We start from the raw sequence: 14,421 nt of genomic DNA, 5'->3' as shown, positions 1-14,421 counted from the left end.
ATATTTTAAAAAATCCTTTACTTTTTACATGTGGATATGAGAAACACTTCAAACCCACTGCACTTCCAAACATGTTATGACATCTTTGAACAGCTACAGCTCCCTTGGCCACCTCTCCAAGGAGCAAACCCTTTTTAATGAGGATTCATGAGCCCCATCCCATGAACCACACTGCAGGGGAGATCACAGAAGGACTGGAACTCTGCTGAGCCCAAAGCTGAATCCCCAAACCACTCTCTGGTCTCTGGGGTGCTCCCATCCCTGGCCCCAGTGAGATCCAGGCTGTGAGGAACAGCAGCGTTTGCTCTGCAGGCAGCCAGGGAATTCCATTCTCAATGAGCAGGTGGGGATTTGCAGGGGAATCAACAACCACCGAGGGCAGTGCTTGGTGAACTGAGGCTGTAAACCCACGCCTACAGCAGCAATCAGGAGCTCAGAGCCCTCAGGACAGGCAGGTGTGATTATCCAGGCCCTGATTTCCAAGGCAGCAGCTCCTCCTGTGCAGGGCCTCCTCCCACATCCCAAATCCCACGGGTTGGGCAGCGCTCGCAAGCCCGGACACGAGCAGGGAGAGCAGAATGCAGCAGGTGCTTACATCGTGGGACTGAAAGAGTCTGGTCATGGCAAAGAACGCCTCCGTGGCCTCCGTGGTTCCAAAGGGCTCACCCTGCAACAGGCACAGAGGAAAACAGGATTGTCAGAGGGGAACAGGGATTGTCAGAGGGGAACAGGGATTGTCAGAGGGAAACAGGGATTGTCACAGGGAAACGGGGATTGTCAGGGGAAAACAGGGATTGTCACAGGGAAATGGGAATTGTCAGGGGAAACAGGGATTGTCACAGGGAAACAGGGATTGTCACAGGGAAACGGGGATTGTCACAGGGAAATGGGAATTGTCAGAGGGGAACAGGGATTGTCACAGGAGAACAGGGATTGTCCCAGGAGAACAGGGATTGTCACAGGGAAACGGGGATTGTCCCAGGAGAACAGGGATTGTCACAGGAGAACAGGGATTGTCCCAGGAGAACAGGGATTGTCCCAGGGAAACAGGGATTGTCACAGGGAAACGGGAATTGTCACAGGGAAACAGGAATTGTCCCAGGAGAACAGGGATTGTCCCAGGAATCAGGGATTGTCACAGGGAAACAGGGAATGTCCCAGGAATCAGGAATTGTCCCAGGAATCAGGAATTGTCCCAGGAATCAGGAATTGTCCAGCTCTTCTCCAAAGGGCTCCCTCCCAGCAGGACTCTGTCCTTGCACACTTTCTCCTGGAAAGCAGAACCCACCCTTTCCCTGCCAGGAAATCCACAATCTCTCCTCTCTAAGTGCCCTCCACAGGGATGGAAGTTTCCCAAGGAGTTTGCCCTGTGGAAAGCATCTTTCCCACTAAAAATCTGAAATATTTCCCACTAAAATGTCACTGAGATTCATTGTGGATGGAGGGAGATCCTAGCAGTTACCTGGTTCAGCAGGTACAGGATCTTGGTCAGGATGTGGAGGCATCGCCGTGGGTTTATGGGGGTCTCATTGAAGAGCCGGGCCTGCAATGGAACAGAAATTCTGCTTTGATGGATCCCAAAGAGAATTCCACCTCTGTCAACAGCAAAACTCAATGAAACTGTTTGCAGGCAAGCAGCTTGTAATCTTTATTTGGATTAAATGTGAGTCTCAGAGAATGTGTTCAAAATTCAATCAATCTGTTTCCAGCCCAGCAGTTTGTAATTTTTATTTGTATTAAATATGAATCTCAGAGAATGTGTTCAAAATTCAGAGAATGTGTTCAAAATTCAATGAATTTGTTTCCAGCCAAGCAGCTCATAGTTTTAATTTGTATTCAATATGTCTCTCAAAGAATATATTCAAAATTCAATAAATTTGTTTCCAGCCCAGCAGTTTGTAATTTTTATCTGTATTAAATATGAATCCCAGAGAATGTGTTCAAAATTCAGAGAATGTGTTCAAAATTCAGAGAATGTGTTTCCAGCCAAGCAGCTCATAGTTTTAATTTGTATTAACTGTGAGTCTCAGACAATGTGTTCAAAATTCAGAGAATTTGTTTCCATCCCAGCAGTTTGTAATTTCTATTTGGATTAAATATGAGTCTCAGAGAAAATGTTCAAAATTCAATGAATCTGGTTCCAGCCAAGCAGTTTGTAATTTTTATTTGGATTAAATATGAGTCTCAGAGAATGTGTTCAAAATTCAATGAATGTGTTCAAAATTCAATGAATGTTTTTCCAGCCAAGCAGCTCATAGTTTTAATTTGTATTAACTGTGAGTCTCAGAGAATGTGTTCAAAATTCAATGAATCTGTTTCCAGCCAAGCAGTTTGTAATTTTTATCTGTATTAAATATGAATCTCAGAGAATGTGTTCAAAATTCAGAGAATGTGTTCAAAATTCAATGATTCTGGTTCCAGCCCAGCAGTTTGTAATTTTTATTTGTATTAAATGTGAGTCTCAGAGAATGTGTTCAAAATTCAATGAATTTGTTTCCAGCCCAGCAGTTTGTAATTTTCATTTGGATTAAATATGAGTCTCAGAGAAAATGTTCAAAATTCAATGAATGTGTTTCCAGCCAAGCAGCTCATAGTTTTAATTTGTATTAAATATGTCTCTCAAAGAATATGTTCAAAATTCAATAAATTTGTTTCCAGCCCAGCAGTTTGTAATTTTTATTTGCATTAAATATGAATCCCAGAGAATGTGTTCAAAATTCAATGAATGTGTTCAAAATTCAGAGAATGCGTTTAAAATTCAGAGAATGTGTTCAAAATTCAATGAATGTGTTTCCAGCCAAGCAGCTCATAGTTTTAATTTGTATTAACTGTGAGTCTCAGACAATGTGTTCAAAATTCAGAGAATTTGTTTCCAGCCAAGCAGTTTGTAATTTTTATTTGGATTAAATATGAATCTCAGAGAAAATGTTCAAAATTCAATAAATTTGTTTCCAGCCAAGCAGTTTGCAATTTTTATTTGTATTAAATATGAATCTCAGAGAAAATGTTCAAAATTCAATGAATGTGTTCAAAATTCAATGAATGTGTTTCCAGCCAAGCAGCTCATAGTTTTAACTTGTATTAAATGTGAGTCTCAGAGAATGTGTTCAAAAGTCAGAGAATGTGTTTCCAGCCCAGCAGTTTGTAATTTTTATTTGTATTAAATGTGAGTCTCAGAGAATGTGTTCAAAATTCAATGAATGTGTTCAAAATTCAGAGAATGTGTTCAAAATTCAATGAATGTGTTTCCAACCAAGCAGCTCATAGTTTTAATTTGTATTAAATATGAGTCTCAGAGAATGTGTTCAAAATTCAGAGAATGTGTTCAAAATTCAATGAATGTGTTTCCAGCCCAGCAGTCTGTAATTTTTATTTGGACTAAAGATGAGTCAGTGTAAATATGAGAAGGGGTTCTTGCACCTTTAGCTTGCAGCAATCTGAACAAAGCACAAACACTCATTTGCCATCTGGAAGTGGCAGAAATGCCCCAAAATCCAGCACTTTGTTCCTCAGGCAGAGCCCCCTGAGAGGCCACACACCCACATGGCAGGCAGGAGCCACGTGTCCCCCAGTTCCCCTAACCCCCCCTAACTGTAGCCGATTTCCTGGCCCTTGCTGTGGTTTCCAGTGGGTTCTGTGAACTCAGCCCTGCCCCTTTCCCCACATTCATTCACTCACTCATCCTGCAGGGCTCCCCGAGGGCAGGGGAGGAGCTCAGAGCCTGTGCCGGGGTGTCCCTACCTCCTGAAGCACCGCGCTCTTCTCCAGGTGCTGGAAGGGATTGGAGCCGCTGCCTGGGGAGAGAGAGAGAGCTCAGAGTGGGGATGCACTCCCCTCCCACCCCAGGGCTGAAGGGGCAGGAGCAGCCCCAGCTGCACCAAAGGCACCCACATCCCCTGGCAGTAACTGATCCTGGCCAGCAGCAGCCTTGGAGCCGCTTCCCGAAGCGAGAAACTCAGGGCTACAGAAAGAATGAGGGAAAAACCCAAACTTCAGAGGAAGAAAATTCTTTGCTATTTCAAACACCTTTATTCCTTTATTTAATACCTTTCAGATAACTAATATTATTAATACCTTTAATACCTAAATGGCCTTTACATAAAACTAGTTCCTTTTCCCCCTTTCCTAATTGCATTATAATTAGCATTATAAATAAATAATTTCCAAATCCACCTGTTAATATTATATTATACTATATTATATACTATATCATACTCTAATATTTTAATAAAATATCATAATTATGAATATATAACGTCCAAATTCTATTACATATATTATATATAATATAATCTATTATATATTATAATATATTATATTATATATTGTATATTATATATTATATAATAATATATATATTATATGAATATATAATGTCCAAATTATATAATATTATATTATTATATTATATTATATATATTCTATAAATTATTATATATATTATATAATATTATATTATTATATTATATTCATCATTATAATATTAATATATTATAGTTTTATTATAATATATGTTTTATTCTAATATATTAATTTAATAAAATATTATAAGTATGAATATATAGTTTCCTAATTATATAATCATAATTATAACATGAAAATATTACATTTTTATTGTAATATATGGTTTTATTATAATGTATTATATTAATAAAATATTATAATTATAAATATGTAACTGCCTAATCCACCTGTTTTTATTATATTATATACTAAAATCTTAATAAATATTATAATTATGAATATATAATTTCCTAATTATATATTCATAATTATAATTCAGGTATTCTATTTTATTATAATATATGTTTTTATTATAATATATTATAATAATAAAATATTATCATTATAAATATATAATTTCCTAATCCACCTGTTTTTATTAAAATACATTATATTATAATTATACAATAATATTTTAATAAAATATTATAATTATAAATATATAATTTCCCAATCCACCAGTTTATATTATACTATGTTATACTATGTTATTTTTAATAAATTATTATAATTATGAATATATAATTTCCTAATCCACCTGTATTGTACTATATTATACTATACCATACTATATTATATTATACTACATTATATTATACAATATTTAATAAAATATTATAATTCTAAATCTACCATTTCCCAATCCACCTGTTTTTATTATACTATATTATACTATATTATATTTTACTATACTATGTTATATTTAATAAAATACTATAATTCTAAATCTGTCATTTCCCAATCCACCTGTTTTTATTATACTATATTGTAGTATATTACACTATATTATATTTTACTATACTATATTGTACTACATTATATTTAATAAAATACAATAATTCTAAATCTACCATTTCCCAATCCACCTGTTTTTATTATACTATATTATATTTTACTATACTATATTATACTATATTATATTTAATAAAAGACTATAATTCTAAATCTGTCATTTCCCAATCCACCTGTTTTTATAATACTATATTATACTATATAACATTTAATAAAATACAATAATTCTAAATCTACCATTTCCCCATCCACCTGTTTTTATTATACTATATTATATTTTACTATACTATATTATACTATGTTATATTTAATAAAATACAATAATTCTAAATCTGTAATTTCCCCATCCACCTGTTTTTATTATACTATATTATACTATATTATATATTACTATACTATATTATACTATGTTATATATTACTATACTATATTATACTATATAATATTTAATAAGATACAATAATTCTAAATCTACCATTTCCCCATCCAGCTGTTTTTATTATACTATATTATACTATATTATATATTACTATACTATATTATACTATGTTATATATTACTATACTATATTATACTATATAATATTTAATAAGATACAATAATTCTAAATCTACCATTTCCCCATCCAGCTGTTTTTATTATACTATATTATATTTTACTATACTATGTTATATTAATAAAATACAATAATTCTGAATCTGTCATTTCCCAGTCCAGCTGTTTTTATTCCTGCAGGCACCAAGAGCCCTGAAGGCCCCAACAGCAGGGCTGCTGCCCAGGCCATGAGGCAGAACTGCAGGCATTTCTCAGCCCATACCCCCCAGGCTCCCTTCTGCTCCCCTCCCAGGCAGGAGCTCCTCATTTCCAGCTCCTTCCCTCCCCGTTCTCACAGCCCAAGGAAGGAAACTGAACATGGAACCAAGTGCAGCCCAGCTGGGCTCATCTGGAGCCCAGAGCAGCAGCACAGCCAATTCAGAGCAGCACCAGTTGTTGGAGGAAACTGGATTTAACTTGCAGACCTTTGGAGGGCTCTGCCCAGGGACACCTCCCCCTGTCCCAGGGTGCTGGAGTCATAAATACATAAATACTAATTATATTTCCTGTGCTCACAAACTCTGTCCCCCAGGAGAGCTCTACATTTCACCTACAACCATGGCAAAAATTCCCAAAATTCATTAATAACACTAAGAGTACAACTGGATAGCTTAATTAGAAGTATGTAGTACCACTAAGTAAAAATTATATATAATTATATAAGTTATAAAAATATACATATAATAAATATAATATAATAAATATAATATAGGGATATAATAAATATAATATAGGGATATAATATAGGGATATTATATAGGGACAAAATATAGGGATATTATATAGGGACAAAATATAGGGACAAAATATAGGGATATTATATAGGGACAAAATATAGGGACAAAATATAGGGATATTATATAGGGACAAAATATAGGGACAAAATATAGGGATATTATATAGGGACAAAATATAGGGACAAAATATAGGGACAAAATATAGGGATATTATATAGCGATATTATATAGCGATATTATATAGCGATATTATATAGCGATATTATATAGCGATATTATATAGCGATATTATATAGCGATATTATATAGCGATATTATATAGCGATATTATATAGCGATATTATATAGCGATATTATATAGCGATATTATATAGCGATATTATATAGCGATATTATATAATTATATAAATTATATATAAAACAAAATTTAAAATTTTAGAACAGTAACTAATCCTTCTTTTTTACCTTCTTCTTCCTAAGTTTTAATAAGGCTTCGTAATTAAAAAAGTCCCCATTACAAACTCCAAATAAGTAGTTGTTAAATTAAAAGTAAAAAGAATTTAAATATAATTTCTTAATGAAATAGTTTAACCTTTATAAACCTTATATTACAAATAATTCATCATTTTATAACTTTTAATTAAATACTTGTAACATAAATAAAAAATAACGAACATCTAAGCCTAAACACAAAATACCATCTCTAACCCTTCGATCCCAACCTTTACAAAAATAGGAAAAAAACCCAAAAACCAACCCCAGGCTGCTCCCAGCTCTGTCCATCCTGGCCTCGGCCATTCCAGGGCTCGAGGCCCCAGTTCCTTTAGATTTGTCACCAGAGGGGAGAAATACTTTGTCAGTCAGTCCTTGGAGCTGAAAAACTGAAATTCCCCATGAGCTGTGAGAGACCACAGAACCACGGGAAGGGCTGGAAGGAGGTTTAGGGAGCATTCACTTCCACCTCCTGGCAGCAGCAGGGACACCGTCCACTACCGGCATCAGCAGGGACACCGTCCGCTACCGCAGCTCGCTCAGCCTGGCCGGGGACACTGGCAGGGATCCAGGGGCAGCCACGGCTGCTCCGGGAATTTTATTTCACCTCAGCACCTTCCTCACCTCCACACCCCCCTCAGCATCCCACTCACCTCAGCACCTCTCAGCACCTCCCTCAGCTCAGTATCTCTCAGCTCAGCATCTTCCTCACCTCAGCACCTCCCTTAGCTCAGCATCTCCCTCAGCTCAGCACCTTCCTCAGTATCTCCCTCACCTCAGCACCTTCCTCAGTATCTCCCTCACCTCAGCACCTTCCTCAGCATCTCCCTCACCTCAGCACCTTCCTCAGCATCTCCCTCACCTCAGCACCTCCCTCAGCATCTCCCTCACCTCAGCACCTCCCTCAGCACCTTCCTCAGCATCTCCCTCACCTCAGCACCTCCCTCAGCATCTCCCTCACCTCAGTATCCCTCAGCTCAGCATCTTCCTCAGCATCTCCCCTCAGCTCAGCACCTCCCTCACCTCCACACCCCCCTCAGCACCTTCCTCAGCATCTCCCTCACCTCAGCACCTCCCTCAGCATCTCCCCTCAGCTCAGTATCTCCCTCAGCTCAGTATCTCCCTCAGCTCAGCACCTTCCTCACCTCAGCACCTTCATCACCATCTCCCTCACCTCAGCACCTCCCTCACCCCAGCACCGCTCAGCATCTCCCTCACCATCTCCCTCAGCTCAGCATCTCCCTCACCTCCACCTCGCGTTCACTTCAGCAGCCCTCTCACCTCAACCCCCGCTGTCTCCTCAGCCCCCTCCCGGCCCCAGCACCGCTCCCCTCGCTCCCAACCCCCCCGTACCGGACTCCTCGTCCTTTTTATCGAACTTCTTGATCATGGCGACCCCGCTCCCCTTCCTCCGAGCGCCGCCGCCTCAGCAGCCCCGCCGGAAGCCCCGCCCCAATCCCCCTCTCTGACATCTGATTGGGTCGCGGCGCTGTCAATCAACCCCGGCTCTTTCCGTCTCGCCAAGCCACGCCCCCACCGCGCGCTGAGGGGCGGGGCCAGAGTGAGGGCGCCTCTTAAAGGAGCCGCGTCGTTATTTTGTGAGGGGAGTGAGGTTCCGCTGGCGGACAGAGAGAAAAGTAAATAAATAAGTCAACGATCTGCGCTCCTGGCCAAGGAACGGGAACTCCTATGGAGTTCACAATGAATTTACGTGTAATTTACATGGAAGTGACATCGAATTCACGTGGAATACACGTGACAATCCAAGCCTCTGGGGCCTTTGGCAACAGCCGGGGTAAGTCACAAGTAACTCCTGTGTAACTCTTAAGTAACTCACTTTTAGCTCCCATGACAAATCACGCACTGAGGCCCTTGGCAAAAAAAAAAAAAAAATCACATGTAACTCATATGTTAACAAGTTACCAGTTACCTCTCAAGGCAAAAAAAACATTGAGCTCACTGGCAAAAAAAAGGATTGCCATTATCTCCCAATTAACTTCCATGTAACTCACAAGTAACTCTCATGTTACTATCCAGACAAAACAACCATTTCAGCCCATTGCCAAAAAAAAAGGATTCTCATTAATGTCCCCACATAACTCATGTGTAACTCACAAGGAGTGCACACATAAATCCCAAGTAATTCCCAATTAATTCCCATGTAACTCACAAGGAACTCAGTAGTAATCTCCAGACAAAACAATCATTTGAGCTTTTGGCAAAAAAAAAGGATTCCCACGAATCTCCCATGTCACTCCTATGTAACTCATGAGTAACTTGCAAGTAACTCACATGTAAATCCCAAGTAATTCCCACTTATCTTGCAAGGAACTCACAAGTAACTCTCATGTAACTCTCCAGACAAAACAACTATTTGAGCCCATTGCCAAAAAAAAAAAAAAAAAAGGATTCCTATTAATCTCCCATTTAACTCATGTGCAATTCATGTTTAACTCACAGGTAACTCCCAATTAATTCCCATGTAACTCATGTGTGACTGGCAAGGAACCCCCATGTAATTCCCATGTAATTCCTGTGTAACTCACGTGTAACTCACACAGAACTCTCACAACACACCAAGCATTTGAGCCCCTTAAGCAAAAAAACCTGCTCAAAGTTGTTCCAGGGCAGGTTTAGGTTGGATGTTGGGAAAATTCTTTCCTGGGAAAGTTTGTGCCCATTCCCAGAGGGGTTAAACACCCTGTGGATGTGGCACCTGGGGACATGGGCAGTGCTGGGAATGGGATGAATAAATTTTCCCTAAAATGTGAGGAATTGGGATATTTACTGTTATTAGATATTTATCTGGTGTTAGATACTTATTTCCTCTTAGATATTTATCTGTTGTTAGATGTTTATTAGTGGATGTTTCTATTGATAGTTGTTTACTATTGTTTGATACTTATCTGCTATTAAATATCTATTATTAGGTGTATAATATCTACCTATTATTAGTAGATATTTAGAATAAATAAAGAGGGGAAGTAATGCCTCAGGGTTTGGCTTTTCTATGTTTCCCATTCTGTGCTGCTTTGGTGTGTGGGTCTGGGCTCCATATTATGGGATGGTGAGCTCTGTGCACAGAGCAGGGAGACAAAACAATTCCTGCTCCAGCTGGGCACCAAGGACAAATGCCCCAAATCTCAGCCCAGGAGCACAAACCCCGTGGGCTGGAGAGAGAAAAACAAGCAGGGTGGGACTGCAGGGGCTAAAGCTGGAATGGGACAGTGAACTGCCCTGGGTGGGTAAAAATTCCAGTGCTCATGGCTTGGAGCAGAGGCTGTAAGGGAAGGATTTTGTTTTGCTCCTCTAAACACCAACAACAAAGGGGTTTCTGAAACAAGGGGGGTGCAGGATGGGTTCATTTCCTAAAATAAAATATATAATATATAATATATAACATATAATAATAATGTATATAATATACATATATATACATATATATATATAACATATATATAACATATATTATATAACAATACAATCTATATTCTATACTATATATTACACATTAATTATATATTATATATTATATATTATATATTATATATTATATATTGCATACTATATATTTATTATATATTATATAATATGTATATATGTATATTATTATATATTATATAATAATATATTTATAGTATTATATAATATAAATAATATAATTTTAATATAGAATTATATATTATATATTACATACATATATATACATATAATAATGTGTATAATTTTATTTTTATATATATAATATATATAATATACAATATATAACATATATTATATAACATAAAACGATCTATGTTCTATACTATATATTATACATTAATTATATATTATATATTATATATTACATACTATATATTTATTATATATTATATAATATGTTATATATTATTTAAAATGTAGTCCCAGCCTGTATCCTGTTGAATCCAGCAGTAGTGACTTGCAGAGGCTGGAGCACGAAGCCATGAGCCCATTTTTTCATTTTCTTTCCAAAGCTGGATTTTTCATGGTATTTTAGGAACCTGACAATGAAAAACTTCTGAATCCCCTCTTATTTTCCTGACTTGTCTTGCTTGTAATCCACGATGCAGGGAGTTGTGAAAACACCTGGGGTAATTGATGAGTTCTCAATTCTGGTTCTTTCCCGAGCTGCTGAGCCAGGCTGAACAGCCCAGGCAGCAACTCTGGGCAGGACACCAAGAGTGGAGAGGCCTTTGCTGCCACATCCTGCTCAAGTGGAACTACATCCTACTCCTGACAGAATTATTTTCCCCTGAATAACCCCCTAGTAAATAAATGCAGATAAACTCCATGGCTTCCAGATAAAGAGACTGGAGTGGTGAATGAATTCATTCAGTGAATGAAATAGGAGTTCATTTTAAATCAACAGGGATTATTTCAAATTTCTGCTTTCCCTTCCCCATTCCCATTTCTGCTTTCCCTTCCCCATTTCCTCTTCAGCATTTTGGGGTCTCCAGTCTGGAGAAGTGTTTCCCATCCCTCTGGGAAAGAAGACTGGCAGTGCTGACCGATCTCAGACAGGATTTTATGGGCTGACCTGAGGGATTTAGGAACTTCCATCTAAAAGCTGCCCCACTTTTCCCTTGTTTTTCCAAACGGGAATTGTGTGCTGCATTCCAAACCCCAGGGACAGGGAAATGCAGGGCAAACTGAACATCTGTGATATATAATACATTCTTTTTAAGAATATATATAATATATAATATATTTTATATGTAATATAATATGTTATGTGCAATATATATAATATATATTATATAATATATAATATATAATATATAATGTATAATGTGTAATTAATATATAATACACATTATGTAATATATTATCTATTATCTTTAAAATACTATATTTTAATTTTATTTTATATGTTATATATTATATAATATATATTACATATATTTTACATAATATACTAAATTATATATATTATTGTTCATATTATATGTATTATATATTATATTACATATAACACTTATAACATGTATTATTATAATATATAAAATATATTATATGTTCTTTATTAAATACATTTAATATATATATAAAATATATAAAATATAAATATATAAATATAAATCTACAAATCTACAAATCTATTTAATGTACTTAATATATTAAAGGATGTTATGTTTATTATATTTTTCATATATTATAAATTATATTTAATTATAAAGTATCATATATTAAATATGTTATATGTTATATATGTATAACATTAGATGTATTACACATCACAATATAGAATATAATATGATATAATATAATGCTATAATATCATATATTACAGTATAATATAATATTTAATAGACTGTATAGTATATTCTAGATATATGTTATGTTATATATGTTATGTTATATGTTATGTTATATATGTTATATATGTTATATATGTTATATATGTTATATATGTTATATATGTTATATATTACATACAATAGGTATTCCATATTGCATTATATAATATAATATTACATTACAGCCTTCAATAAACCCTGAGGGCAACTTTTCATCTCATGTTTGCTTCTCTGGATCTGCTCAGGACCCTCCTGGAATTCCCGTTTCCTTCTTGTCTCATGGTTGAAGTTGTCCCACCCTGAACGTGGCTGGGGTGAGGCTGTGGTGCCACCCCTGGTGAGCTCCAGGAGCAGCAGCATCCCCTTAATCCTCTGCTGAAGCACCTTTAATTAAAAGCTATTATTTTACTATTTCAATTACTCTCCCCACTGAGCTTACTCTGTCTTTCCTCACATTCTACTGCACCTCCAAAAGCACGATGGGGACAGAACCACCTAAACCCCAATTTTGGAGCCCCAGCCTCTGTTTAGCACCTCCCCAGCCGCAGGAGCCTTGAGGAAAAGCTTTGCCGTGGATCTTTATCCCACAGCCAGGGTATTTATCCCCAGGGTGAGGAGGGAAAACAACCACCCCCAGGGCCAGCTGTGGATGTCTCCCAGCCCTGCTGCCACCTCCAGGAGCTAAAGCTGTTCCTGCCACGCCCCAGCTCCGGGCTTTCCACCTAAAACCTGAGACTGTGGCATCTCAGCCACCTGCAGGAAGAGGAATTGTTCCAAAGCAAATCCTTCAGCAAATGTCACGAGCAAGTTTTTCCTGTAATTTTTCTTCCTCTTAACTCATTGTCTCCTTCAAGTGCTTGTAGAGGTCAAGGAGAACATCCCAGCTTTAATCTCAAGGGGAATATTTGGGTTTTTGTACAAGTTTTTCCAGTGATTTATATTCAGGCTTATATTGAAGATTCCCAAGCTATCAGGATTCACAGCTGTTGACAGCAGAGCCAAGTGGAATTTGATAATTATTGACTTTAAAGATAAACTTTAAATAGGAAAGGCTTTCCCCACCTGATTGGAATTAATAATAGAAGGGGAAAAGGAAACAAACCCCATGTGATGGACATTTATTCATTCCTAGAAAGTGAGGGTGAAAATACAAATCTTCCCTCTTCCTTCTCACCCTCAGGGAACAAAACAATGCATGAATTCATTTTGTTGCAGGAGAAACCCTCTGGGAATGTTATTTCAGGGAAGAGAGGATGTTTCCAAGCCTGCAGCTGGAATTTTCACAACCTCCTGTTTTGTCAGTGCTCTTCCCTCCTAGAGCAGCATCAAATAATTGAATTGGATTGGATTAAATAAAACTTGGCACCAAAATCTGCTCATCTCTTTGGGAAAAGGCTGCTTCTCAAAAGCAGCCTCACATCTGAGAACTGAAAGTTCCCAGACCAGAAGGTGAAGCAACCCCGTGGCCAAAATACCCCAGTGGTTTCACGGGTGCTTTTCCCTCACAGGGAAACTGAAACCCAAAAATCCCCCGGAGATCCCCTGAGCCCAGCCCAGCCCAGCCCAGGCCAGCCCAGGCCAGCCCCCCTGGTGCATTCCTCAGCTCTGAGGGCACCCCTGCCGCTCCAGCAGGGAGAGATTCCCCTTGGGAAGCTCTGGAAAGGCTGGAATCTCCCTAGCCTGAGGTCATACATGCAGCAAAGACACCTCGGTGTCTTTATTTTTACCAATTCTGCCAAATCCCAGCCAAAACAGGAAATGTTTGTTTGTAAAACTGTAGCAAGTGTAACATGTGCTGTATTTTAGCTTTTATGAGAAAATGACCTTGCAACGCTTAACACTGGATCTCCTCCTTCTCCTTCTCCTCCTTCCTTTTCACCTCCTCCTCCTTCCTTTTCACCTTCTCCTCCTCATTCTCCTCCTTCCTTTTCACCTCCTCCTCCTTCCTTTTCACCTTCTCCTCCTCATTCTCCTTCCTTTTCTCC

General features: G+C 37.5%; 1 protein-coding gene and 1 long non-coding RNA gene across 3 annotated transcripts in view; one reads left to right on the top strand and one right to left on the bottom strand.

Annotated features, from left to right (window-relative positions):
• Positions 1-8,604, bottom strand: part of COPG2 (coat protein complex I subunit gamma 2) — a 37,749-nt gene extending 29,145 nt beyond the window's left edge. Inside the window, exons 1-4 of one of the 2 annotated variants that reach the window (XM_077179301.1) lie at positions 8,472-8,604; positions 3,742-3,794; positions 1,463-1,543; positions 596-667 (exon numbers count right to left, since the gene is read on the bottom strand). In XM_077179301.1, coding sequence (XP_077035416.1) covers positions 596-667; positions 1,463-1,543; positions 3,742-3,794; positions 8,472-8,508 — 243 coding nt within the window. In that variant the 5' untranslated portion in view covers positions 8,509-8,604. The remainder of the gene's footprint in view (positions 1-595; positions 668-1,462; positions 1,544-3,741; positions 3,795-8,471) is intronic. The other variant, XM_054631196.2, reaches the window with a different exon arrangement.
• A 51-nt stretch (positions 8,605-8,655) lies between these two features.
• On the top strand, positions 8,656-13,807 carry LOC129119440 (uncharacterized). Its single transcript, XR_008534119.2, has 2 exons — positions 8,656-8,913; positions 12,682-13,807. It is a non-coding gene; the product is annotated as an uncharacterized LOC129119440 (long non-coding RNA).
• Positions 13,808-14,421: the final 614 nt, after the last annotated feature.

The sequence above is a fragment of the Agelaius phoeniceus genome, chromosome 5, assembly GCF_051311805.1.
Source record: "Agelaius phoeniceus isolate bAgePho1 chromosome 5, bAgePho1.hap1, whole genome shotgun sequence".
NCBI lineage: Eukaryota > Metazoa > Chordata > Aves > Passeriformes > Icteridae > Agelaius > Agelaius phoeniceus.
Note: the sequence above shows the minus strand (reverse complement) of the source record. Positions and strands in the feature narration are given on the sequence as shown.